We start from the raw sequence: 26,512 nt of genomic DNA, 5'->3' as shown, positions 1-26,512 counted from the left end.
AGAGTGGAAGAAATGGAAAAAGAGCTCCATCGGCTGGAGAGGGAGAATGAACAGCTCACAAAGAAAGCAGCAGCAATGAAAATAGTGACAGAAAAAGTTGAAGTTCTCGAGCAGGAGAATGGGGATCTGGAAGTAGAAAATAGGAAGCTGAGAAAATCCCTGGACACATTGCAGAATATTTCCATCCGGCTAGGGGACCTGGAAAGGGACAATAAGCAGCTGGATGAAGAAAATCTAGAGCTTAGGAGAGTGGTGGAGACAATGAGATTTACCAGCACAAAAATGGCACAAATAGAAGCAGAAAATAAAGATTTGGAGAGGGAGAAAGAGGACTTAAGGAAGAATGTGGAAATGTTAAAAGCAATGAACAAGAAATCAGAAAGGCTGGAGTTAAGCTATCAGAGCGTCAACTCAGAAAATCAGAGACTTCAGCAAATCTTGGAGAACAGCAGCAAAAAGATCCAGGAGCTAGAAAAAGAAGTACAAGGAATGGAGAGTGAAAATCAGAGCCTCCAGAGAAACCTTGAGGAACTAAAAATTTCTACCAAACTTCTAGAGAGGTTAGAAAAGGAGAACAAAGCCCTAGAACAAGAAATGTCTCAACTTGAGAAAGACAAAAAAATGCTAGAGAAAGAAACAAAACGGCTTTGGCAGCAAGTGGAGCTGAAAGATGCTATTTTGGATGATAGTACGATAAAGTTGGCAGTTGCTGAGAAAGAAAATAAGACACTGGAAAAGGAAATTGCTCGATTCAGAGATTCATCTAATAAGCTGAAAGAATTTGAAAAGGACAATAAAGATCTCATTAAGCAAGTTACAATTGATAAAAGAACACTAGCTACATTGAGAGAGGTAAGCAAAAATAATACTACTGGTCTCAATACGATGCTATTTTTTGCTTCAGCTCTGTGAAGTACCAAAGGGAGACAGCTATGCCATGACTATTTAGTACACTAGCTAGGAGATCTTCACAGCCTTAACAGCCATCGCTGTGTTGCCTTGGAGACTGGAATGGCCAAAAACTGCAATGTTCCACTTCGTGTCCACAAGCACAATGTCTCCAAATGACATCTTTTTTTCATGCAGAATAGGTTTTTAACACAGCTTCCATGTGGTAGCTGTAAACCAAATATTTTGATAGTTTCTGTAATCTTGTGACCACAAAATTGTTTGCTAATGTGAGAGCTCCAGCAGGGGAGGTTCTAGAAATTAAAGCACTTGTTGATGACACATTAACGTCCCTGTTGTAGAACAGATTTAGCTAAGACAAGAACCATCCCAGATGACCAGCCTTTCAAAAACAGCTGCACCAAGTTTTTGCTTTACAACTGCCTGCAGCATTTTTCCCCAAAAGCTTCCATTCGGAGTGAGAGCATGCTAAGCAGTTCTGTTAAGCAGCCGCGATCTCTTCCAAAACCCCTCTCCACTGCAGAATGCAGCAATCGACACTTTTACTAGTAGTAATCTTTTTAAAATATACAGTTGGCACGAGGACATTGGGAAACTAATGATGTGCATGCCAGAACCTGATTCTCTTATAAGTGGCCTATGAGCAGATTCAGGTTATTGCAGCTGCTGCTGTCCTGCCAGAAACGGGATTTCCTGTGAAAGAGCATTCAAAGGAATAACGGTCAATGCAGCGGTAGCTCAATGAAATAAGTAAGTTTAGCAAGACTAATGCAGTAAGCAGTTACTTACTTGAAGATTTAGAGGTTTTTTAGTTTTTTGAAGCATTAGTGTAATTTCGAGGAGGAAAAAAAGAGTTTATCAGAACATTTTAAACAGTCCCAACTTGTGTTTCTATCCAGCATAAAATAATGCTTATTATTTCCCTTAAAAATAAGTAAAATAACATTTCTGAGAAGGCTGGTTTTTAATCTTTCCTTCTCAGACTTCGGCAAATTTCCAGTGGTGCAGACCCGTAAAGAAGTATATCTTCCTGTGCTTAGTTACTTTCTATAGGCTCTACAGGAGTTCACGGATATTGAAGGGACCTGTTTACAGACCATGGATTGGCATTGACCTTGGCCTTACCTTTTTTTTTTCCTTTGCCATGTAAATGAATATGTGGCTAAATTTGTGATATCAGAGGACTATTGAATACCTACAATTTATGTTTAACAAAGTTTGGTTGGTTTGTTTTTAATTTTATTCTTGCTTCTGTTTGATATCCAGGATAAATTTTTTTCTTACTAGAAATGCTTCAGTAACTTTGTTCTTTCCTCATGCCTGTTTAAGAAAACTTTTGAGCAGAAACATGAGCAATGTAGTTCTCTATAGAACATTTGCATTTCGGACAATTTTGAACGGTAGGAATCTTTGAACTTGACTATGCACCAAAAATGATTTGTCCTTTTTAAGCATGCAGGCTGATCTTTTCAGGCCATTTCCACACAGAGCACTTTACTGGCATAACAGTAAAGCATTGTCCCAATATACCTTCTGGTACAACTCCATCAAACGTCTTCCTCGTATGACTTCCTTGCCTGGTTCTGCTTAAATTCTCAAAAAACCCTAAATGAAACCGGAACAGGCCAGTAGATGCCAGAATAAGCGACCAAGCTCTGTAGTCTCCAAACCTGTCCTGTCTCCTACATGACAATGTAATTACACTTTTTTTTTTTTTCATTTTGGCAGTAATTTTCCATATGTCAGAAACTCAGACTGTCAGTAGTGAAACTGCACTATTACAAAGTCCCTTGGTAATAACATCTTAACCCTATTATCTCAAGAAACTTTCATACTAACGTCCTGTCACTCCTCTCTGTGTGTGCCAGCGTTGGCTGGGCTTTTCAGCAGGGTTTTTTGTCCTAGCTGAGAGGTGGGAGCTCCCTCTGCTGGTGTCCCCTGACCTGCACCCATTGCTTCTGTGGCACAAAGGCAGGTGTCTCCTGGCCCACACACGTTCCCTGTTTTGGCTGGTGGACAGGATGCCAGTGCTGGCAGAATTAATTCAGTACAGTGAAGACAAAGGCCAAAAGAAGCATTCTTCAGATTTATTTCAAGTAAACAATAAATAAAAGCAATCAGCTTAATTTTGCACTCAGCTGTCACTGATGAGTTTTAGCTGACCTTGGAACTAGAATTTTATCCAATGACTTTTTCAGTACTTTTGAAAAAAAATATATAGTGCTGGATAATTATCACCACCCTTTGCACAGCAACTAACCATATTAGTACTATTACAGGATTTGGTCCTGGAGAAGCTGAAGAGCCAACAGTTGTCTAGTGAGATGGACAAACTGAACCAGGAACTGGAGAAGATAGGATTGAACAAAGAGCTGCTGCTACAGGATGACAACGGCAATGACGACACGTAAGGAAGCTGAGCTCTCTTAGTCGTTCTTTTGACTCTGCAGACTTTTCCTCAGCCTAACTCAAGCTCTTTGCCTTTCTTTTTGGTTCTCATCTGTCTCACTCCAATTACCCTTACCAATTTTGGACATAAAGCTTATTTGTCTGTAGAAGCTTGTCAGTATACTGCAAGTTTTGTAAAACTTTTTCTTGGGTGGAAGGAAGAAATGCCATTTTCTCTCTTCATGCTAGCCAGTGTTACTACAGTCCCTCCCTATTCCCCAGCAGAGTAGCTGGGTACCTATTTCAGTGTCTATTCCGCCTCATGCTCTCTTTACAAGTAAGAATAGTGTCTATTAAACAGTGTCTGTCATTACTCCATGAGTGAGGTGATGCAACCACCTGTTAATAAAAATATAGCTTGTTGTTGCCTATGAAGTTCCTGATTGCAAGGAATTCCTTCGCAAGTCCTATGGTAATGAACAAACCAACCCCAACAACCCATGTGTGTATAGGCCTCTTGATAAGACCTAATTAGAGAAACATACCCATCTTGTGGGAGTTTTTAGAGTCCACTGTGGGTTTTTCTCCTTGTCAAGAATGTACAAAGGAGCCATGAGAAGGAATTTCTGTAGTGTAATTAGGGGAAAAAGAGAAAAACATATTTTAAGTTATGTAGCTCTTAGATATTTCTGTAGAACCGTGCTGGCATTACCTTTATTAAAATTGATTGGATTTCCCAAAAACACGTTCCCCAACTACAATATATCAGTAGTGATCTGCAGCAGTAGAGGAAATAATTTTTGTGAAGAAGCGAACACATGTAATGTAATATGTAGTGAAATTCAGAATGGGTGGAGGTGAAGTCTCCTGTACAGATGTGGCTCATATCCAAGTGGCAGACATTGGAAAGCTATTCTCATGTCTTTCAGAAAATACAAGATCCTGGAGAGCAAAACTGAATCAGCACTAAAAACAATACTAGCTGGAAAAGAGGAAAAGATTGCGTTGCTGGAAGCTCAAGTGAAAGACTCTCTGAACTTGAACCAGCAGTTACAGAATGATCTAAATATGGTAAGAGGTTAACAGAATTTTAATTGTTCTGAACATTCGCATGCTATTTTTTTTTTGTTTAGTCAGCAATAGCAAGTTGTGTCTACTTCAGAGATAATAGATCGCTGTTTTCCCATGTTTTTTCATTGCCATGGTCTTGTTTTTCTGCCTTGTTTAATGAAAGCATAGGCTGAGGAAGACTTCAGTTGAAACATCTCACCCAAGAAAGGCCTGTTTGTTAGGTGATAGTGAGCTTGAGTCAAAGGGCACCTGACTGGAGGCCAAGAGATGTGGATTCCTCCACCTGTCTGTGTCTTAGCTGTGAAGTAAGGGTAATGGTTGTTGAATCCCTTAAAGTGCCTACAATGCAAGAGAAGAACTGCATATCCCATAATTATTAATATAAAATCCCACTGTTAAATCAGTGTTGCAGATTGTTTCTTGTTGGCTTTGCAGGTAAAGAAGGACTTTGATGCACTTAAGCAGACTCAGCATGATGGGCAGTATGCTCAGAAGTCACTGAGGTACTCTGCAGGGAAACTCATTCCCAACCACCAAATGAATGAGAAATTGGAAGTGGGGCACCGAGAAGCTACCATGGAGCTGCTGAAGCTGAAGGACAGGGCGATTGAACTGGAAAGGAATGTAAGCCTTCTCCTATTTCCCGTTGTCTCTCAGACTTCCCTTGCAATCATGAGTGGGTTGCTGAGAACTGGATTTTTGAGCTTATAGGAATCTGGTGGATTTTCTGGAGTACATAAGTCTACCCAATTCCTTCAGTATCACTTAGGACTGCATGGGACTTCAGTGCTATATAACATCATTGCAGGGATTAATCCTGTGTATAACATCTGTCCTACCTTCATTTAGTGCTGAGTAGAGTCTGCTTTTGCACATTTGTTGCAGAATGATCATCACTAGTTGGTTCTCATCTTTGATACGACTCCAAATGATTAGGTCAGCTGTTTTATTTCTTCCTGTCACTCCTTCAATGCCATCTCTCTTTCAGAATGCAGCCCTGCATACTGAGAAGCAGCTACTTAAAGAACAGCTGAAGCATTTGGAAACACAGAATGTCTCCTTCAACAATCAGATCCTGACACTACAGAAGCAAAACGTCTTCCTTCAGGAGCACAACACTGCCCTGCAGACGCAAACAGCCAAACTCCAGGTCAGGACAACCTTGCACCTCTGTGCCAGGAGACTGGGTCTGATTATATAGTAGTGTGAAGGAATGACAGCTAATAAGAAAATGTTTGTCTTGGTAGGCAGATGTAGTGATATAAAGATGAGTTCCACCCATAAGGTGGAACTTAGTTTGAGGTCTGAATTTCTCCAAACTAGGAGGGAAATTGGCTCTGTAGCTAATGTATGGTACCTTCATTAAGAAGGTAGTTATTTAGAGAGAAATTTTTAAAATCAATACAGCAAAATCCAGATGTGTTGTTCCAGAAGCACTTCTGGAATAAAATCTTTTTTTTTTTTTCTGTTAATGCTATGCCTGTGAAAGAGCTTGGGGGAAAAAATGGGAAGAGGACACAAGTCATCTCCCGAGAGGCACTGTAGCAATGACTTCCAATCACAGTTTTCCATACTTTCAGACAAAATGTCAAAGATGCCAGTAGAAAACAGATACTCTTAAACAATACTTTAATTTTGGAAAAAAAAAACAACTTAACTTGAGAAAAGAGAACGGTTTTAAAGGACAACATGGGATTATTTCTTATGTGAATTTCTCTTTTTAAGTTTCTCCGCTTGCATGTTCACAGATAACTTTTTTGTTCTCTTTAATTATTTCTTACATGTAATTCAAGTATATAAGCAACATATAAAATCGGTGCACTACCTATCTACTGAAATCAGACTTGCTAGGAGTGCCGCCTCCATACACAGTGGTGCAGTTAATTTTGTTGAGTTTGGGTGAACTTAAGTTTTCGTTACTTGTACACAAACATGGGGTAACTTTTGGCTTTGTACATGATTGTCAGAGATGCAGTTGAGTTTTGAGTATTCCATTCATCTTGGTCTTCAGGATCAAGAGCTTCTGCTAGTAAAACAGTATTTTTTCAGTTTGGAGGTTATCCTGATACTTTTCAGACTGCTGATAGTATGGCTTTATATGGTGTATACTACGAGCAATAATACCAAAATGATGCCAAATTGCCCACAGATGCCTTGAGTCTACAAAGCAATGGATGCATTCTTGATTAACTCAGTACAGATGCAGGCTGTTACTACATGCTTGTTGTATGTACCAATAGGTGTAAATAAGTAATGCTTGCTTTTTATTTGAGAAAATTTAGGTAGAAAATTCAACCCTCAGCTCCCAGAGTGCTTCACTGATGGCCCAGAATGCTTTACTCCAAAATCAGCAGACAGCCAAGGAGAATGAGAATGAAAGTCTACTGAAACAGAAGGAGCAGCTGAAAGCTGAGTATGAGTCATTGCTTCAGGACCATGAACACCTTGCTTCACTGCATGAACGGCAGTCTACAGAATATGAAATGCTAATAAACCAGCACAGCTGCCTGAAAACATTACACAAAAACCTGGATCTGGAGCACAAAGGTCTGGGTGAGAGGTACGCTCATGGCTCAGCGGTGTAGTGTAGCCGGAATGTGCCCATGTGACAATTTTAGCCTTAAATGTTGGTCTCCAATTGCAACTGGAAACTACTAAGTTGTTCCCCTGAAAAAGTGTCTTCTCGTTCTTGCTATTGTTAGGAGACTAGATGAAAATATTTGCAAAGCTGTAGATTTTAGACATCTAAAGGTGGCAGACCACAGATGACTTGTGAAATTTAGCAAACATGGGCTTGGGTCTTGGGGATGCTTTGTCAGAAGTAGCTTAAATGCCTTTACTAGATTTAAAGATCTGTGCTATAATAACATGCAGCCTTAAAAAGGTTCTCCCAGTTCTACTGTGGGGGATATCTTTTTCTAGTCATACAGTAAGGTCTGCAGATCACCTAGATGTGAGTAGTATGTATCTTGAGAATTTTTAAATCGTTGAAGATTGGTTGGACTTGATGATCTTGAAGGTCCTTTCCAACCTAGTGTTTCTGTGAAGATTGTGCATGGCATCAACCTCAGGACAAAGGAGGGTCTCTAAAGGAAGCCATATTGAGCTAACTATGAGTTGGTGATGTATTTGTTTTCTTCTAGTTCTCACAATCTAAGGCTTTTGCTTCAGGCCCTTCAATTGAATTGTGAAATCAGAGTAACCTGTTCATTTTTCTATTATGGTTGGACTTGATCTGAAACGTCTTTTCCAACCTTATTGATTCTATGATTGCTTAGTCTCTAGTCACTGCCATTTTCTGACAGTTGTGCATGGATTGAACAACATCCATAATGTACTACTACATAAAATACTCTGCATACCACTCAAAACTTTTCTCATACAATTCAGTGGTTTTCCTCAAAATATCTATATTTAGGTTCAGTTTCAGTGTGAGACCATGAGTTGGGTTCAGAGCAACTTAGTGGTGGTCTTTGAGGGTGAACTAAAAACTTGTCTTTCCAAAAGACTAAGGAGCTGGCAATACAATATGCGGTAGGTTTTTGTGAAGTACAGAAATAACGTACTGTGATTAAAATATCCACCAGAGCTGTGTAACAGGACAGCTGTTTGACTGTCAACTAAATGAGCTGTAAGTGATTACACACACTGTTCCTGCTTACCAAATCTCTCTGACTGATTAATGGTTCTCATTGATTCAGGCTTTGCTTGACATGATCATACTGCCATGTGTTGAGGCCGTTTGGGTTCTTTCTTTTCTTGATGACTACCAATTATTAAACAGTTCTAGCCTAAGGAAAAAGTGGTTTCCTAAAAATAGGCTATCTCTAATCATAAGTGCTCAGATCACCATTGTAAAAATTAACAATTTTGAGATGTGACTGCCAGCGAGAGATGTTAAAGGGGAGCAGTGGCCTTTTCTATACTCAAAGCAGGTTTATTTTGGCAGTTTTAAGAGTGCAATATCCCCCCTCAGCAGATCAGTCTCAAAAGATACTTATCAAGGTGATTTGTCCAAGGACAGCCTGTGTCTCCATTTGGCTGTCAGAAAAGAGAAACAAGCCACGTTTTTTGTGTGTATTTTGTTTTCCCTCCATCATGTGCTATGTGCAATTCAGCTGGCTGAGGGAGCAAGCAAAGGGGAGAAAGTTAGAAAAGCAGCTGTAAGAAAACCGTTTTCTTCTGCCACTCGGAGGCGTTTACCCTGCGAAGATGAAATATCTCACTTTCAACTTCAGCTAGAATGTACCACCTGCTATATTTTCCCAGAGCAGCCAAGAAGTTTGCTTGCGCTGTGTCCGAGACAGGTTTTGCTTGTCCCATCTCCAAGGTAATTGTTTTTTCTCAGTTGGTGACAGCACTGTAATCGTAGTTCTGTTGCTTAAGGCAGGATTGCATGCCTGCACAAACCTGTGACTGAAGCTCATCTAGAAAAATCCACAGCAGTTTTAGCTTGTGGACTCCTGACACCATGTACAGCCAAGGTCCCCAGGGTCTGTGTAGTTCACTCTGATGCATTCTAACCACAGAATATTTTCTGCACCTGAGCAAACTTCATTAAACCTCCCTTGGCTCTAGCTGCACAGTACTAGCACTGCAGTGGGCATTTAATAATGGGTTGTATGTGTAACTGTAGTGAAATGGCCTGTCATAGCCCAGCACACCACCGACGCAAACCACCAACATGTGGGTTTGACTTAGCAAGAAAAGGAGAGTTAATGTGTTAGGATCGTTTACCATTAATAGCAGTTTCTTCACTTCGTGGTGTTTGGCTAACCATTTCAGTGAACACAGAAAAGCTGGACTCTTTTGCTGCATTTTTTAAATTGCTTTACATATTGCACATTAGTAAGGGGAGGTAATAACTTACTAGCTACAATTGATTAACAGATCCTTGAGCATTTCTTTGTGGCTTACTCTGGAGAAGTCTAATCCTGCAGAGACACTGGAAAAACTCATCTCACTGGAAAAAGAGAATCCCTGCTGTGCAGGGTTACATATTGCAGGGACTTGTATTATTATGCTACCAATGCTGGCTGGTAATTATTTTTCTGGGTTCCTTTTGCCACATGCTTTTTATCATAGCTGAGCATTTTAAGTTCTCTCAGTCATAAATACCTACCTATAGTATTTCTCCTAACAAAGCAGTAGGAATAGTGAAAGCCAAAATGAGTAAAGAGGAATACGATTATTTGATTCCAGGAATGGATTGCATCAGAGCTGAAATGGATTTCATTTGCATGTATAAGAAAATCTTTTTAAAACACCTGCGTCCAAGTGCTGATGCTTAAAAGAACTGAACATGAGCGTTGAATAGCCTACAGGATGGGTAACCTTGCCTCTGGTATTGGAGCTTGTCAGGCTGCACAAATCCTCCTCAAATGGTGGACTCCATGCTGAATCTGAACTACAAGAAAATTTTGCTTGGGGATTTTATTAGGGCTTCAGAGATGCAGAATCACTTGCATTTTTGCAGACAGTCTCTTCTTTCTTACGTTATACCTAAGATCTAGGCGAGCAGCTGTGGTGTACCTCAGGGGTTCTCATGCTCAAAAGCAGCATGTGAAGCTGGGCCAAGCTGGTAAAACTGGACCAGTATACTGCTTCCCTCTAAGCACCCCTATTTAAAAAATAGAGGGCTTGGATAAAAATGAACAGAGTAGCCCTATCATACAGAAATGGCAAACGAATTCACAACACAGTTTCTGCAGAGGCAGCATGGTAATCTCTGCCAAGGGACTGACTGTGGGGTTTTGTCTTCTCAGACTCTGGATTGGCACACAGTCTGTCTTAAATCCTTCTTGGAGCTGGATGTGAAACCTTCCTCTGCTTTCAGGTTCTTCCATTTGTTGTATGGACATTGAATTTGAAATGTCCTGGAACTGAATGGAGGAAGAAAACAAATAAATAAGCTTAATTAAACTCCAGTGCTGTTACTGGGAATGAATAGCAAAAAGCAGCTTTTGTCTGGTTAGACAGGTACTTTTCTGTGTGGCCCTTCAATGGACTGGAATTTGGGACAGGCTGTAATTTGACCCTAGGATGAAGGGAATGGTAGCCTGAAAGAAAAACAAGTTGGCAGGAGTCAGTGTATTTGGTGCTGTCTACTGCTTTTGTTTTTGTTTTGAAGTTTTCATGACTGCAGAGTAATTGTACTCTGCATTCGTCTCTGCTGGGATGAGAGTCACAGATAGATGATGCTTGTTCTCTCTAGTTTTTTCAAGCAATGCTGCATCTTCCACGTAGTTGCTGTTTTAAAATTACTTAGAAGGATGTTTCTCCGTGATCGGCACAGGTGTATCTGCCCAGGGATATTTCAGGGCAATATCCTTTTATCACAGTCACAGAAAAATGTGCTGATGATTTTTGACGTTCGCTGTCCCATCAGTGTCCCCAGTGGCTTCTGCTGGTTTGTGTGTATGGGCAAAGACCCTGACAGAGGCCACCAGAGGGGGGAAAAAAAAATCTTCTGGGAACAGCTTGCTGTTTTGTAAAATGGTCTCAAGCCACCTTATTCTTTGCAGTGTTTTCCGAATGCAGGTGGTGTAGCAGCTCAGGAAGCCTGCCTACTTGATGCCTGTGCCAGGAGTCAGGGGAGTGTTCCACACCTCTGTTATTTTACCATTCCAGAGAATGAAATTAAAGACATAGTTGATGGCATCTGCCCTCTGTCTCTGCCCATCTCCCTGCACTGAATGATTTGTGCACAAATCATATAAACCAGTGGAAGCCTGGACATGAACACTGGTGTTGCTCTTGGGTTTCTCACTAGTGAACAAGTAAAGCCACTCAGTCAGGGTCGGCCCCTGCTTAAAGGTGTTTTGCTGTCAACTCACTGATACTAGCCTCATCGTCTGGCTGGAATATGCAGGAGATTATTACATATGCAGGATGCTGTTACCTATGCACATAACCTAATATGCATTAGGTTGTTTATCTTATAAACTGTTGCTCATTCCACTGCTTTCTTGTTGCTTTTTGCCTCTGCTTTCTGCTTTTTAGTCAGCTTTTTGAAACCTGCCACTGACAATGATTTGTAAATGGGATTCCACTTTAATGGTGCAGTTTCCACTCACCCTGGAGACTTGCATGCTTTTTACCAAATGACCAGAATCTGGACTTGAAATAAGGTTCTGGCAATTGCATTCCAGTTTGCTTAAAAACTGCATTTTTTCTTTTTCTAAAAGCTTCCCTGTTGACTTACAGACTAAGCTGAATTTCCATGCATAGTGTGGAATTCTTCAGCCTTGGTAGATGTTTAACCACACAAATGTGTATGAAACTAAGCAGGCAGGAAAAAAAGTCCTTTCTGGTCATTGTGGCATTACCTATTAAAAATCTTAAACTGGAGAAAGAAAAATGTTTACATGAAAGCTGAGAGTATGCTACTCCTCTTTTTTGCAGATACAACAGTTTAATGAAACACAAGGCAGAATTGGAAGAGTTGGAAATAGTTTTAAAAACTGAGAGAGAGGCTCTGCAACAAGAGAGGAGATCAAATGCAATAAGCACTGGGGAAAATCAGAAGCTGAGGGAGGAACTGGACAGGTATGATTCCCTTGCTAAATTCTTGCATATTTCATTAAAAAAATCAATTATGTAAAACACACAGTTGTTTTGCTGTGTTCTGTTAACTGTAGCTCCAGAATACCTTCATTAATGTCTGTTAATTTTTCTCACCTTCTGTCTTGTTAATTTGATAATTTTGTTTAACTCATCTAAGATTATCAAGTTCGTGGACACTGTCAACAAGTACTGTTATTCGGTGCTTCAAACGTGGTCTGATCCTGGGACTTCTGCTCATTCAAAATAAGCTTCCATGTGTAGTTCAGTTCTCAAATGTTTCTGTAATGACTTCTTTCCAAGTGCTTGTCTTTAAGTAGAACTACAAGTGCCCAAAACCCCCAATAATATCTAGAAGTTTGTGAAATGGTTCCTACCCTTTTTTTTTCCTTAAGGAGAACAGTATTATGTTTTTTACACAATATGATTTAGTTCTAGGAGTTGGCATTGCTTTTTATTTTCTGCTGCCCAGAGAAAGCTGCCATTTGTTAGTACTCAAAAGAGACTTGATTCTTGTTATTAGAAGTGGACTTAGCAATTCATATGATCACTGGGTAACTGTAAACTCATGTCAAAACCCCTTTTGTGAGCTAGCACCTGAACTTCACATAATGCATCAGGAAAACGTACCCTCCCCCAACCTGTATCCCTACTGGGGCTCTCTCCATTATAACCAGTTCAGCACCACTGTTCATACTACAAAGGCATTTTGAGAAATAGTTTGGTACAAATGAGGGGAGGAGGTCATATCTAGTTAAAGCAGTGTCAGTTTGAATACTATTTAAAAATCACTTGTTAAATTCGGTCACCAAAGTTTCATATGCTGTCCCAATTCTAATGTACTTCAGAACACTTGAGAGCTCTGCAAAGGAGGTTTCCTCAAACTTGCTGTTTTCAACTCAATTTCTCTAAGGACAAAGGAAGATGTTGCAAAATGTCGATTGCAGTGCTGGCAGACAGCAAGGCTTAGCTGATCTGTCAGCAGATAGAGAACTTAATCTTTTTTTATTTATCTAATTTTATGCCTCCATGATTTGTAGACATTTTTAGATTCACCAAAAGCTATAAAAGAATGCCACAGTATCATCTTACAACATTACAATGTTTCACAGTTCAGGACTCTTTAATGCTCATATTTCATGCATCAGGAAAAAAATTCTGTGAGTGTTCTTTGTTTGTGCCAAATAGAGCTGCCTTTATATCCAAATACTCTCACATACATTGTGCCTCAGAAATTTGTGTTTCTTACACATTGAGGAAATAGCAGTTTGATTTTTCATCTATTTTCCTTCCAGTTCTCTTGTAGATTTGAAATATTTTATAATGCTATTGCTACTTTATTAATAAAATTTTATTATATCCTTAGAATAAAAATGTTTTTAGGAATTAGTCTTTGGAACTTAATGTTTGATCTAGTGACAGCTGCATACCGATGGTGCGGTCTTTGAATGTGAGGTACTTTCTATGAAGTGTCCTTAAGCCTGCTGGCTTCTTCGTGTTTAGGGTGAATTTCTTGCACAACCAACTAAAGGCAGAGTATGAAGGGCTGCATTCACACACTAAAGAGCTGAAAACTTCCTTGAACAACTCTCAGCTGGAGCTGAATCGTTGGCAGGCTCGTTACGATGAGCTGAAAGAACAGCACCAGTCCATGGATATCTCTCTGACAAAGCTGGATAACCACTGTGAGGTGAGTAGCTATAGGTAGGTATATAACCATATATATGTAACTGTATATAACTATATAACCCAGTATATGTAACTGGGTTCCTGTTAGAGAGCTAACGTTCATTGTGTGAAGTTTTTGGCACACTATATATAGAAGGTCAAGCTATGTGGTCATAATAACACCCCTGTATACTTTGAAGTTTATTGATTTGTATCCCAGGTTGCTATGGTACTGTGGTAGCTTGATTATGGTGTACTTCCAGGGAAGCCAGATGCAGAGGGGAGATTAATCTATCTTGTTTAATAGCTGCTGTCCCGTCTAAAGGGAAATCTGGAAGAAGAAAACCATCATCTCCTGAGTCAGATTCAGATGCTGAGCCAGCAGAATCAGATGTTACTGGAGCAGAACATGGAGAACAAGGAGCAGTATCATGAAGAACAGAAACAGTACATGTAAGAAACTAGAGATTTGAATTGTGAAATGTAAAAAAGTCATCTAGACAAACATAGAATACAAATCATCTATCGGGAGTAGGACAAGCAGCGGAATTATAGGTCTACTTGATACCTGTCTAGAAAAGGGGATGTTTAAGAGGGAGATGTATGTAATGGGGAGAAGCTACAAAATTTCTTTGCGTTACCTCAACTGCAAAGGGATGTTCAGGAGCCACCTGGACAAGTACAGCTCTTTTCAAATAATACAGATGAAACCATGTGGAAAACTTGGTTATAAAAGATGGGATGTTAAACCCAGTGGTACTTCTCAAAAGTTTATGAAGAGCTTGGAAAACAGCTGAGTTGCAATAAAAGTTTAGTCTTATGAAAGTAATTTTATATTTAGATTCCTGAAGAATAGAAAATACTCATACTTGTTTTTTCCATTTGCATAATAAGAAATAACTTCTTTTGATGTTGTTTTTAAGGATGCAAGTGTCAACATACATTGCTGCATCCCCCATGCACAGGGTGACACGCTTAAGTGAGATACCCTGTTTAAACATTTACAAAGAATCCTGTTCTCGCCGCAGTGAATTTCTCTTACAGGTCTGAAAGAAGGAAGAAAAGTGGTTTTAATCCCAAGAATTTTAGCATAAGCGGCTCAAGATGATGTAGGACTTACTGACTGAGTTTTATTTCAGTACAGGATTATATGGTTGAAATGTTAGAAATTTTTTGCTGAAATTGGATGAATACAGTTCAAATGTACTCTAAGCATATTTATCCAGGTGTCTGACAGTTCTGTGATGGAGGCACATTATACCTACTACTTGAATGAAAAAAAAAGTACTAATGTCCATGGTGCAGGTTAATAAAATAATGAGTAAAAAAAAAGTAAGATTACATGGCACTTCTGAAAGTACTTTGACACTGCTCACAGGAGACTAAAGCAGTCTTAAAAAGATCGGATATTTATTTCTCTACTTATAGCAGAGTAATCAGAACAGGAATAAAATATCCAGTTATCAAGCAGACAAGAAGTTCAAATTATGCAAGGATCTTAACCGTAGAGTAATTGTCAGTGATCTGCAAATAAGACTGAACAATCAGCAAACAAATATTCAAAAAACAAAATAAGATTAATCTTAACCCTCACCAAACAAACTCTGCCTGAGTTATTAGTGAGTAATCTAGCACCAATATACTGTTGTTCTTTTACCTTTGATGCTTATTGCACAAAAATCACCCATCAGCAACTTTGGTAGGCTTTTGCATTTGGCCTCTCTAAACAGACAGTGAACGAGCTCAGTAGGATTCTGCAGGTTACGCAATAGGAAGATATTTCAGTCTCCTTCTTCGTGGCTTTTGGTTTTCAGTTTTTTGATTATGCTTAGTTTCATACAGATGGTTCAGAATGTGCTTTTCCTCCTCACAGTGATAAATTAAATGCCTTAAGGAGACACAAGGAAAAACTTGAAGAGAAGATAATGGATCAGTACAAGTTTTATGATCCTACTCCAAAAAAGTAAGTCCTATATGGGTTCAGTTCTGCTATTGTTGTGTGGATTTGCGAGGGTGAGAAAAGGTTCTCCATAACTGGAGATAACAGAAATTTCATGTGAAATAAGGACAGTGTCATCTCTGCTTCTGTCTTCACTCTCACTACGCAAGCCATTCCCTGTAGCAGCAGGCTGTGTTAATATAGAGCACAGTACCTCACGTGGGGCCCTCTTTTAATACTGGAATCTGAAACAGTATTAACTGGAAGAGAGACACCTTGCCCTGACAAACATCATCTTGTCCCTAGCAGGGGGGAGGGACCCCCAATATGGTGACTAAGCAGCAGTAAGGATCTTCCAGAACTGCTGATAAGCAGTCCATCGGAGAGAATGGACTTTAAAAAATTATATTAAGAACAACAACACAGAGCCAAACTAATTCCATCATACATCATTCTGACTGATCGCCTTAGCAAAGAGAGGGATTCATCTTTAAAGCAATTTTCATTTCTTTCCTACTCAGTCTGTTCCTGTAGTAAAGCTTTTTACAGTTAAAATTCTTATGTGCGTCCATATGTGTAGTTTAAATTTCTAGCAGAGGGAACGGCTGTCTTTCTCACATTTCTCACGCAGAAGAAATATTTCTGTAAAATAATTTTGACTTTGGGAGAGAAATAGATCTCAAGCTTTGTGAAAGTCATGCTGCATCTTTCCAACCAATTCATGCCAGCAAACAAATAAGAATGTAGACTGGCTTGATGGCTTTAGCACAGCTGTAAACTCCTTCGGGGAGTATTTTGTTGTAATGTTTTATGAATCCCATTCAGAAAACTTGCTTTATCAGGAAAAACCACTGGATTGGAGCCAGAGCCTTAGTCAAATTAATCAAGCCAAAGAAGGAGACTACAAGGGAGCGGTTGAAACCAGCAGCAGAAAGCCCTCCATGGCATTCTGAATCCCCAGAAACACTAAACTCTCCATCTGCCTCCCAAAAACTGAAACATCAAGAGACTCAGGATAATACCTCTCAAGGATCAAACTCTATGGAAGAGAGGGAGAACCCTGGGGGTTCTTCAAACAAAGGTAAGGAATGCCCAGCCTAAATTCATGAGCTGAACACTATTTTTCTGAAACAAAATTTAAAATCTTTAATATATAGGGTGTGTTAATACTCCATCACATTATGTTTTGTATCCCTTTTTTTAGTGAACTAAAAGTTTTAGTAAGCAAAAAAACCCTAAACTAAAAATCTGAGTAAACTAGAAGGTGGGGATTTTTGTGTGTTGGTTTGATTTTAGGTTGGTTTGTTCCTTATATCTACTTATTCTCCCTTCAGCTTTTGTATATAGTTTCTCGGTTTTCCTGGATGTATTGCATGTTACTGAATAAGTTGGTGGAAATACTTAATGTACTGGAATTTTGGAACAAAACTGTTTAAAGTTGGACCATATAACAGTACGGTTCATTAGCAAGTATTCTTCAAATGGATAGTAGCAGGTTTTACAGCCGCTGCCAGGAGATGGCGCACATGCAAAAGAAATAACACGGAAAAGGCTAATTTACTGTAATTATTTTGGAGGATGATACTGTGTTTTGACTTTGAGTCAAACTAAGAATATCTTAATGTAAAATGATGAAATTATTTTTTTGAACACTCTTAAGGTGAACATAAGGAAGGTAGAATGATTTCTTTTTCTGTTTAGTTAGTTCATAGAGTAAATCAGGTGTTCCTAATTATGGGAAATTTAAAAGAAAGCTGCTCAAAATAAATACTCTGTGATCTTTATTGAAGATCACTCTGTCAGTTTCTATGTGTAGATCATTGTCCTCCAGGAGTACTTTTCAAGAAGCAGTTTTGAAATTAATCCTTAAATAATAATTCCTATCTTCCCACTGGGGAGTGTGGGAAAGAGAAGGGGAGCAGCTGAGGAGGGTAGAACTGTTGTTATAAACTACTGTAAGTGTCTGGCTAAAGTTTTTGTTTTGATTGTGTTGTATATTTCCCTTTCTCCATTCTAATTCTGAGGTCATTGATTCACTGAAAATAAAAACGCATATCTCAGATCATCCATGTGATTCCAGGGGATGTTAAGTGTTTAACATGCACCCAAAGTTCAGCCTGGGAGTTGGGGCTTGGGTTTCCACAGAACAAGGCCCTTGTGGAGTGCCAGAGAGTAGAAGAAAGTCCCTGGGGCTTCATTATTTTTGATGTTACATGAAACATGGTATGCTGAAACGATAAGCATGAGCATTAAAGCCTAGAAGACCTCTAGGAAACTTGAGTATATTATCACCAAGTAACATGCACACCTATTTGATTTTACTTTATTAAGTAAAAACATTTTGGGTGTTCTAACAGTAATTTCTTAATGGACTTGCTTATATTTTATGTATATGTGTTAAATATATGCGTTAATCTGAGTCAGACTAACTATGATTAACTATGCGTTAATCAGTCTTCCAACTATATGTGTTAATCTTTGTTTAGCCGTTTTCATTTTTATTGATTGTGTAGTCTTTAACCTGTTTTAAGACACTTTAAGTTTTATTTACAAGGTTTTTTCCTTTTTTTTTTTCCTTCTTCTTTTTGGGATACCTGGGTGATAACAATTTAGCTGCGCAGCGCAAAAGGGTTGCCTTTATAAGAAGCAAAATCAAGGATAAAGAAAAGTCTCCTAAGTCTCCATCGAACCATCAGTCTCTCTCTAACCGGCTCCGGTTCTGGTCTTCTTCCGACATCCCATCCTCTCCTAATGAACCTCTTTCTTTCCCGGAATTGGGAGTTTTCTAACACCTTCTCTTTAGCATTTATCTTCATTTATTTCTGACAAGTATTTAAAAATAAAACAAACAAACAAAACCAACCCAAACATGTGCCTTGAAAGAACACACACCTTCATAGAAACACTCAGCATTTCTTTACAGTATTCTAAATACGAGCACAGATTAGTGAACATGGACTTAAGTTTTCCTGTAGAAGATGAATCACTATTGCACACTGTGGATCATTTCTTCAATGCATCACATTTTTAGGGGACCTCATGGCATACAGTTTGCGTATGTATATTGGCTGTGGTGCATGTTATAAGTAAGTGAAGTTGCTATGCGCTTTGATATTTTCTTGCAATCACATATTTGCATCGTGTCCAGTTGAAGTGTTGAACTGATTTGCTGTTGCTATGCTTTCTACAATGTTGTAGTCTACTAAAATACAAGTCTAATATATAAGCATTCTCAAATCATGGAGATTTTTTCCAATGTTCTGTGCCACTAAATGCTAAAAATGGCAGGTTTTTTAACATCTTTGCTTTTAAATAGTCTAGCTTTGAATATAGAGTGGAAGCTACTGGGAAAATTATTCTCTGCAAAATGTCTTGATGTTTGCATTCAAACCTGCTGTTTAGCAAGGTTTTACACTTCCAGCTATGGAAATTCATCTTGCATTGAGCTAAAGTTTCAGTTTCTGCTGCTTCAATTTTGACAGATTTTTTTTTTTTAAGATGAAAGTATATTTGTTCCCTTAAGATTGGGAATAACCTTCATCGTGGATCTGTTACCCAGAATTCTTATTTCCTGATAGTCATAACCTGGTGGCTTCTGAAATGAATGTGTGGGTCCAGTCCCCACTCTGTGTTAGAGAAACATATGCAGCATGGGCAATATGCTACCGAGAGCCCAGCAGAGAGACCAAAAGATCTCATCCTCCTTCTTACTCTGAGAATTGGCTCTCTGTGCCACAACCAGGGACACTGGCACAGCAGCCTGTTGCTGCCCATTCTGGGATTTATGGAACGTGTTAAGTGCCTCTACAAAGTCAATTAGAAATACAGATTTTTCATGCCAAGCTTTAGCCAGTAATTGCCCCTACAGGCATGCCATAAACTTCAGTTCTGAGAGAAAGTGCCAGCCCTGTGCCGTGGAGCCCATGCAGACTGTGGGAGAAAACATTCTGAAGTCAGCTTCCAGGAGTCATCTAAGATGACAGTAACTTGGTCCTTTTCTTTAATACAACTTTGCTGCTGCTCTGTGCTTTGAACTAACTGTCTGCCCATTGTCTCCGCAAGTTGTTTGTTTTGACCACTACACTCTGCTGTGTTTTCAGCATTTAGTTACTATTAGTTAAGCAAATACTCCATAGAAATATATAGAAAACTAGAAACTTGCATCTCATTAATGGGTGTTTCCTATAGCAAATTCTTTAAATTTTATTCTATTTTGCATGTGCCTTAAATTGTTACATTCACGTTACAAGAAATGAGTTAACCTACCTCATCACTAGGAAGGATGTCTTCATCTTTATAAATAATATTCTAGCAGGTAGTTTTTGGTGTTCTCATGCTAAAATCCCAGGAATTCCACTAAAAAATCATTGCACCAGAGGATCATGAGAGCAGCAGATTTTTAATCTTGTGTAGAGACTGGGCTCTTACCTCACAGGAAAGATCTAAACCTGGAAGTAATTAGCTTAGTGTGCAGATCATGCTAGATAACTTCCAAATCAGCATTATTTCTCTTTGAATAAGAGTGTGACTACTGTCACTCTTCCTTATTCTATTTTATTACTATAGGTAAGTGCTTATAAAATGTATCTGCAAGGGGTAATGTTACAGGAATTTCACACCTCACTTATCTTTTCTGCATTCATGTCTTTGCCCCTTTTCTTCCTCCTTTCACGGTAATTGTTGCATGTAAAATATCAACCCTCCCACTGGCGCTAAGCAGCCCTCGTCACTCCCACACTTTACAGAGAACGCACATGATTGAAAAACCGGTGGCAGAAATTTCCTATCCAATACTGAACTGTTTATGGAAAAGCTTGCAAAACTAGTGCCTCTGTTGTGCAGTTTCTTTGTGCCTGCTTGTCATGTTTGTATGGGCAGATAAATAAAAATCTCCTAATGCTATTTTTCATTGACTCATATCTATTTACATCTCTCCCCCTCAGTGCTAATGGACCTAAAGCAAAAGAGGAATTCCCATCATGGAGGCAGCAATGATAATGTTGAAATCTCAGCAGACTCCGTGACAAAGCAGTGCTGTGTGGAACTGGGTTCTAGGACTTTCTCGACCTCAGCTATTCATCTGCACACTTCCACCCCCATCTCCAGGCTCCAGAGCAGACCAAAAGGTGTGTGTGGGGCATTTGATATACCAGCTGTTAGTACAAGTCAGGCTACTTCACAGTTCCCGTGTGGGTGAAACATGGCTTCTACTGGCAAAAACAGTGCACTAGTATTTTCAATCTTACTTTATCTGCTTAATGGTTTAATTGATCAGATACAAGGTTTTCTCACTCCTGTAATCTCATCGGCTTGACAGACCACATGTGGATGTCAGTTCTCCCATGATTCCCTGCCCAGTGGTTCACAGCAGTGGTTAGAAGATGGCTGCTTTTCCAATGTTGGCTCTATAAAAGCTTCTTGTTCACCTCAGTCTTCTACACTGCTAGAATGCATTGGAGACTGACCTGAAGAATTAACCTTCCTGTGTTTAATATTGCCTTTTAAGTTCTGTGTTCTTTTCAGGCTGTAATTCAGAAGATAATCTGTGTGAACAGTCCCCTGAGGTAGAGTTTGCAAGTACCAGACAGCACGGTAAGCTTGTAGCATATACAAATGCTCTAAACCTCTACATTAAGGCTTGTTCCATTGCATCCACATGAACTGTCCTGGAGCAGTTTAGTTAAATTAACATGATGGAATGAGATGTCATAACACAACACCATTTTGGGAATGTGGGTCTAAGCACTTCTGTTTTTCTATTGAGAAGCTTTTAATGGACGTTTTCCCAAAATCAATTTTCAGAAATAATGCTGACAGTGAGGTGGGTTGCCTTGCCCTAGCAACAGACCCTTTAATGCATGTCCTACAGATTTGCTGCTGATTTTTCTGGACAATATTCAGCTCTTTCCTTAAGGGAGTGAATCAGCAATAAAAAAACAATTGGGGGCAGGGGAGGTGTGGGGTGTGGATGCACGTCAGGAACACTGGTGCAGCAGCAGCACTGCCTGCTTAGAGCTTTGTGGAAGACTTAAGTTGCAGGCTGGTTACTGGCTCCTTCCAAAGAAACAAACTTAGAAAGAGACAACAACTTATTGTTGAACTTTTTCAGTGTTTACATTACTTTGTTTATAGTTGCTGTAAAAGCAAAACCCAAACCCTATTTCTTTGTGCAAAAAATAAGTGAGAAAAGCAAGATGGATCCTGAACAACTTGGCTTGAAAATTATTTCTACTCTGTCCAGACTTTAGCATCCTGTGTATATTTAATTGTTAATGCATTCAGAGTGACTTAGTTGCACAGGTCCTATTTTCAGAAGGCAGACCGTAGCCAAGTCTTTTAGAGAATCAGAGGAACTTAAGATCTGTTTGTTAAATGCTTGTTTTGTGTTTTTCAGTGTCCAGACCAAACAGCTTAGAGAGCAGCAGAAATGCTTCCAGCAGTAGTTCACCTCTCAATTTGAAAGGTAAAGCTTTTACGGCTGAGTTCTGACAAACAGGAAGTGAAATTCCATGAAACTGTGTGCAAAATGCTGTTTTTCCTTCCAATTAAATTTGAAGGCTGTTGTTTTGAAATTGTAATGATTATGCAATCTGAACGTGGCTGTCTTGGGAATCAAAACTGCTGGCAAGAAGTATTTCTCTAAGATTGATTCTGGCAAGGGGTGGCTTTTAAGGCAGGCAGTCTAGTTTTGCTTCAGTCTGACTGGCATCATATCGTGGGAAGTATCAGGCCATGCTTAGACTTCTTTTACAACAACAGGTCTCTGCTGTTCTTACTCTGTATACAGCTTGTATATGGAATAAGAGTGCTCTGGAGACTTGCTTTTGCTGAAATTGTGTATCCTTGAAGGATGCCAAGAGACCTGGCACTGTGGAAAAATCCACTTTCTGCTTTCCCACTGCCAGGTTCTGCCTCTCAGATCACACACAGCCAAGACTGGGAGATCTTCTAGTGGCATGGAGGGTTGAAGATGCCTCCTTACTATCTGTGTTATTCCTGTTCTTTGGACAAGTAGTTGTGCTTGTTTAACACAGAGGCTCAGAGTATGTACTGTAAGACATTTACTAGTCCTGTTTTTTCAAAGTTCTGACTGCCTTGAGTTCTGTGGGAGAAGAAAGTAAGGTCAAAAATGCCACCTAGTCTGTGTGGAAGTGGCCCTGGATGATAAAGCTTCTACCTTAGTGAGTAATCTACTGAAATGAGGGAAGAACAGTGTCTTTAATGGTATTTATGCTTCTTCTCAGGTTCCTTAGATCATATACATGGTAGAACCGAGAGTCTCAGCAGTGAAGATATGGTGCCAAGCAGAGAGGCACCAGCCTTGCTCCAAGACACCTATCCCTTTCACTCTGCTTCTGCTGTCTTAAGTCCTAGTAGCAGGCATGAGTCCTCCTCCCACAGGAATGGTTTGGTGTCTTACGATATACCTCAGAAGAGTACTTCATCCCAATCTTATGCAGACAGGCAACGGTCTGCCTCACCTGGCAGTGAGATGGTAACTTTGGAAGAGTTCTTGGAAGAGAGCAACAGGCTGTGCCCACAAAGTGTAAGTAAATAGAGCTAGATGGCCCATCTCAGATTTCAAAAAACTGTTCAAAGCTGATTCAGGGGAATGAGGCCATAAGGAAATAAAGAAAGACAAGAAGATCCTTGTTCAAATATGTGAAACCTGCAGAGAACTATCGAATCTTGCAAAATTAATTAAACAGTTCCAACAACTAAGGCAAGATTAACTTTCACACAGCATTCTGCTAATTTATTTTGGTGTATCAGGTATGGCAAGTCAGGCAGACAATTCGCTATGAGTACTATGTGTTGGACTGCTGGGCCTTTTTTAATATCAAACACTTGTGGTCAAGGTTTCATATTATATCATCAGTTCTCAGCTCCAGGTATTTTTATTTGTGAACTGGTAAGTTTTCTGTGTATTTTTCAGCTGCTAAATCTTGAATTAGAAATGAAACCTAACAGTAGCTTTCAACTGAAGTGCAAAATATGCAGTTGTTAAAATCATCTCCTAATTTGAAAGAGAATATTTTTCTTGCTGAAGGAAGTTCTCAATGCTTTCACCATACCGTGTGTTTGTGTGCTGACTGGCACTGTTCTGTTCATTCAATGACTGCAAGAATATGCCGCATGCTGAAGTGCTTTGTCAGAAATGAAATGTTTGTTTTCTAGATGGCATTTGTCTTTTACTGCTCAGACATGCTGTGCAGTATTGAGCATGTTAATATCTTAAGAACAATTCACTGATAGTGTAAGGGAACAGATGTTTCTGTTTCATTAATGCCTTGGTAACAGTGTTGAAATCGACAGAGCTGTACCGTTTTATGGCATCAGTAAATTCTGGTCCTTGAATTTTCAGAGCAATATTTAAATATACCTCCTATTCCCTCATTATCCTAAACACAATTCTTAACTTTTAGAGCTGTTTAAAAATTTTTTTTTTTGTCTGTAACTACCTGACCATGTCTCCATTTTCATTCTTTCTGTCATCCTTGTTCCTTTGCAGCATCGGCGCAGTTTAAATGAGAGTGAAATGATTTCATTGCACCAATTTCTATTAGAAGCTGATGCACTGTATCCCTCTTGCTACTCCCTATGTCCTTCCCTCCATCAGGAACCTTCACAGTCACTCGAATCGGTCCTCAGTCATTCATGTCCCGACAGCGTGAGGCAGGGGAAATAGGAGATCTACTTCACTGTATATCCCCAGGGTATCCCACGTTCTTGCTCTGAAGGCAACAGCTTCCAACTTACCACAGCTTTTGCTAGCATATTAATACCTATAGAAGCATACCGTAACTCTTAACTGTTATTTTAAAGGCTGCCAGATCACTTACATTAATTGCTCGTAAAGTATTTCCAGTGCTTGTTCATAAATATGCGTGTTTTTGGAGGACTAGTCATTCTGTAATGTTAATGTGCATAACAGAAGTTTAAAGTGAAGTTAAAAATAACCCTAACGCTTTATCATTTAGTTAAGCATAGAAGTCTTCCTGCTGCACTATCAGCATTGATGGTGTTCACTTCTAGCAAACGAGTTTTGTGACTGGAAGAAACATTTGGAACACAAGTGAAATGAATGTGTTAAGCTTTAACATACTCCCTAGAGAAGAGTAAAGAAATAAATTCCATGAGCTTGTTTCAGCACGTGTTTTGTGAAGGCAGCATGTCCCTTAGCTATTCTGAGCATGCCTCGTACTAATAGTCCAATGGCAGCTGATCAAATAACACCATTTTTGGATTGCATGGACCATCCCCATGAAATAATTCATTGTATACTTTCTTTTACTGCCAGGTTAATTGTCTGACTTGAAATTTGCAAGTTAATTGTGGGCAAGCAATACTTTCTCCATTTTCGTACATTTTGTTATATTGTACACACAGCTTTTAACATGTATAATATATTAACTGGGAGAGGTGAGAGGAATCGATGGAGAAGCCATGAAACCTTTTGTAATGCTAGCGCATTCCCTCAAGGTATTCTCTTCTGTTATATCCCTGAAGTTGCAGTAGGGTGTTATCCAGATGAACTGTATTCTGGAAGATGATGGACCATCATTGATATCTGTTGATACCAATGGCTGTCATTAATATGATATTGATGTTACAGTGACAGTGGATGCTGTGAAAGGAAACAAAAGAGATGCTGCCCAGGTTTCAAGAGAGATGAAATTTTTTAAATTTAAGACAATTAATCTGGCAAACAAGGATATCATGATCTAATTATGATGAGCATGTTACTCTTAGATTTCTATTTATAACCATTGCAAACATTTATATCTTCTATTCTCCACTTTAAATATAAAACCTATGGTTGTATTTGGGTTGAATTAAGAGGGAAGATTATATGAACACAAAGCTCTGCATGATCCTTTAAACAAAAAATGTCATTAACATGGCTTGTGCATATTTTCTCACACCAGGACACCTCCAGTAACAGAGAAGATGTGCTCAGAGATTATTTTAGGAAAGCAAATGAGCCTTCAGCTACTGGGAACCTGCTAGTTCAGCCATCCAGAAAGGAGGCTGCTAAGATGCCCACTAGTCTTGTTGCTTCGACTGTGAAGATGAACATTGCCAATGAAGAAGGAAGAACAGCTAAGCCTGGAAATTACATGAAGCCGAACCTTAGACAAGTTGAACCTGAGCCTCTGGTAAACTCCCAGGGGTCCCTTAAGCTTCCTCACACACCACAGCACCAGCCTGCCAGTGGGATGCGGCAGATGGCACAGCCTCAGCAGCCTGGATCTGCGAGTAGGAGGAGTACATCACTGAGCAGGGCATTTAGCTTAGCCTCTGCAGACCTCCTCAGAGCCACCGGCCCAGAGACATACAGGCAGGAGAGCCCTCAGAAGTCAGCAGCAGACCTGCGTGGGGGCAAGGATGCTGTCAGTCAGACTACTAGGGCCTCTGTGCCAACGATCTCCCAGGCAACCTTAAGAGAGAGGCCACAGTCTGCAAAGGTGGCAGGTTCCTTGCAAGGTGTCGATTCCCGCTGTCGGCAGCTTGACGTGAGGCGCCTTTCCCTGGCCCCACCAAAGGATGAGAGGCCACTCTCCTTCCATCAGTTCTCTGCCTCACCCACAGCATCCACCAGCAATCTGAACGTGCAACAACGGGAGCATGTGAACCCTGGACAGCACTATTTGCCTGCATCACACACTCCTCCTAAAGTCAAACCCAAGCTAGCCCCTCGTACTGGGGAGGTGGCCACAGGGGCCCCTGCCAGAGCTGTTTCCAGCAGTACTGAGGGAAATACTTCCCTAGGGCATGGCCAGGGTGATGCCCTACTTACCAAGTGCCAGGGTAAGCCGCCAGAAGGCAGCGCTGGGGCTATGGAGGACCCCATGAGAGGAAGCGGCTCCAACAGCACTCCTGGGTCTCCGGACCCCCAGGGGGATCAGCAGACGGTTTGGTATGAGTATGGGTGTGTGTAACCCATGGATGCAGCTGGTAGTATGTGTGTTT

The 26,512-nt window shown here is 39.9% G+C and overlaps 1 protein-coding gene across 1 annotated transcript in view; it reads left to right on the top strand.

The window, feature by feature from the left end:
- Positions 1 to 26,481, top strand: part of CCDC88C (coiled-coil domain containing 88C) — a gene marked incomplete at its 5' end in the record, with an annotated part of 87,411 nt that extends 60,930 nt beyond the window's left edge. Inside the window, 16 exons of the mRNA XM_010292595.1 lie at positions 1 to 852; positions 3,189 to 3,316; positions 4,227 to 4,368; positions 4,804 to 4,992; positions 5,357 to 5,518; positions 6,651 to 6,928; positions 11,773 to 11,916; positions 13,435 to 13,621; positions 13,907 to 14,052; positions 15,473 to 15,562; positions 16,381 to 16,619; positions 20,482 to 20,664; positions 21,062 to 21,130; positions 21,933 to 22,001; positions 22,783 to 23,084; positions 25,468 to 26,481. The exon at positions 1 to 852 is cut by the window's left edge and continues 225 nt beyond it. Coding sequence (XP_010290897.1) covers positions 1 to 852; positions 3,189 to 3,316; positions 4,227 to 4,368; positions 4,804 to 4,992; positions 5,357 to 5,518; positions 6,651 to 6,928; positions 11,773 to 11,916; positions 13,435 to 13,621; positions 13,907 to 14,052; positions 15,473 to 15,562; positions 16,381 to 16,619; positions 20,482 to 20,664; positions 21,062 to 21,130; positions 21,933 to 22,001; positions 22,783 to 23,084; positions 25,468 to 26,481 — 4,194 coding nt within the window. The remainder of the gene's footprint in view (positions 853 to 3,188; positions 3,317 to 4,226; positions 4,369 to 4,803; positions 4,993 to 5,356; positions 5,519 to 6,650; positions 6,929 to 11,772; positions 11,917 to 13,434; positions 13,622 to 13,906; positions 14,053 to 15,472; positions 15,563 to 16,380; positions 16,620 to 20,481; positions 20,665 to 21,061; positions 21,131 to 21,932; positions 22,002 to 22,782; positions 23,085 to 25,467) is intronic.
- Between the last annotated feature and the right edge of the window lie 31 nt (positions 26,482 to 26,512).

This window comes from Phaethon lepturus, unplaced genomic scaffold, assembly GCF_000687285.1.
Source record: "Phaethon lepturus isolate BGI_N335 unplaced genomic scaffold, ASM68728v1 scaffold10278, whole genome shotgun sequence".
Classification (NCBI taxonomy): Eukaryota; Metazoa; Chordata; class Aves; order Phaethontiformes; family Phaethontidae; genus Phaethon; species Phaethon lepturus.
The sequence above is the reverse complement of the archived record's forward strand: the minus strand, read 5'-3'. Positions and strand labels throughout refer to the sequence as shown.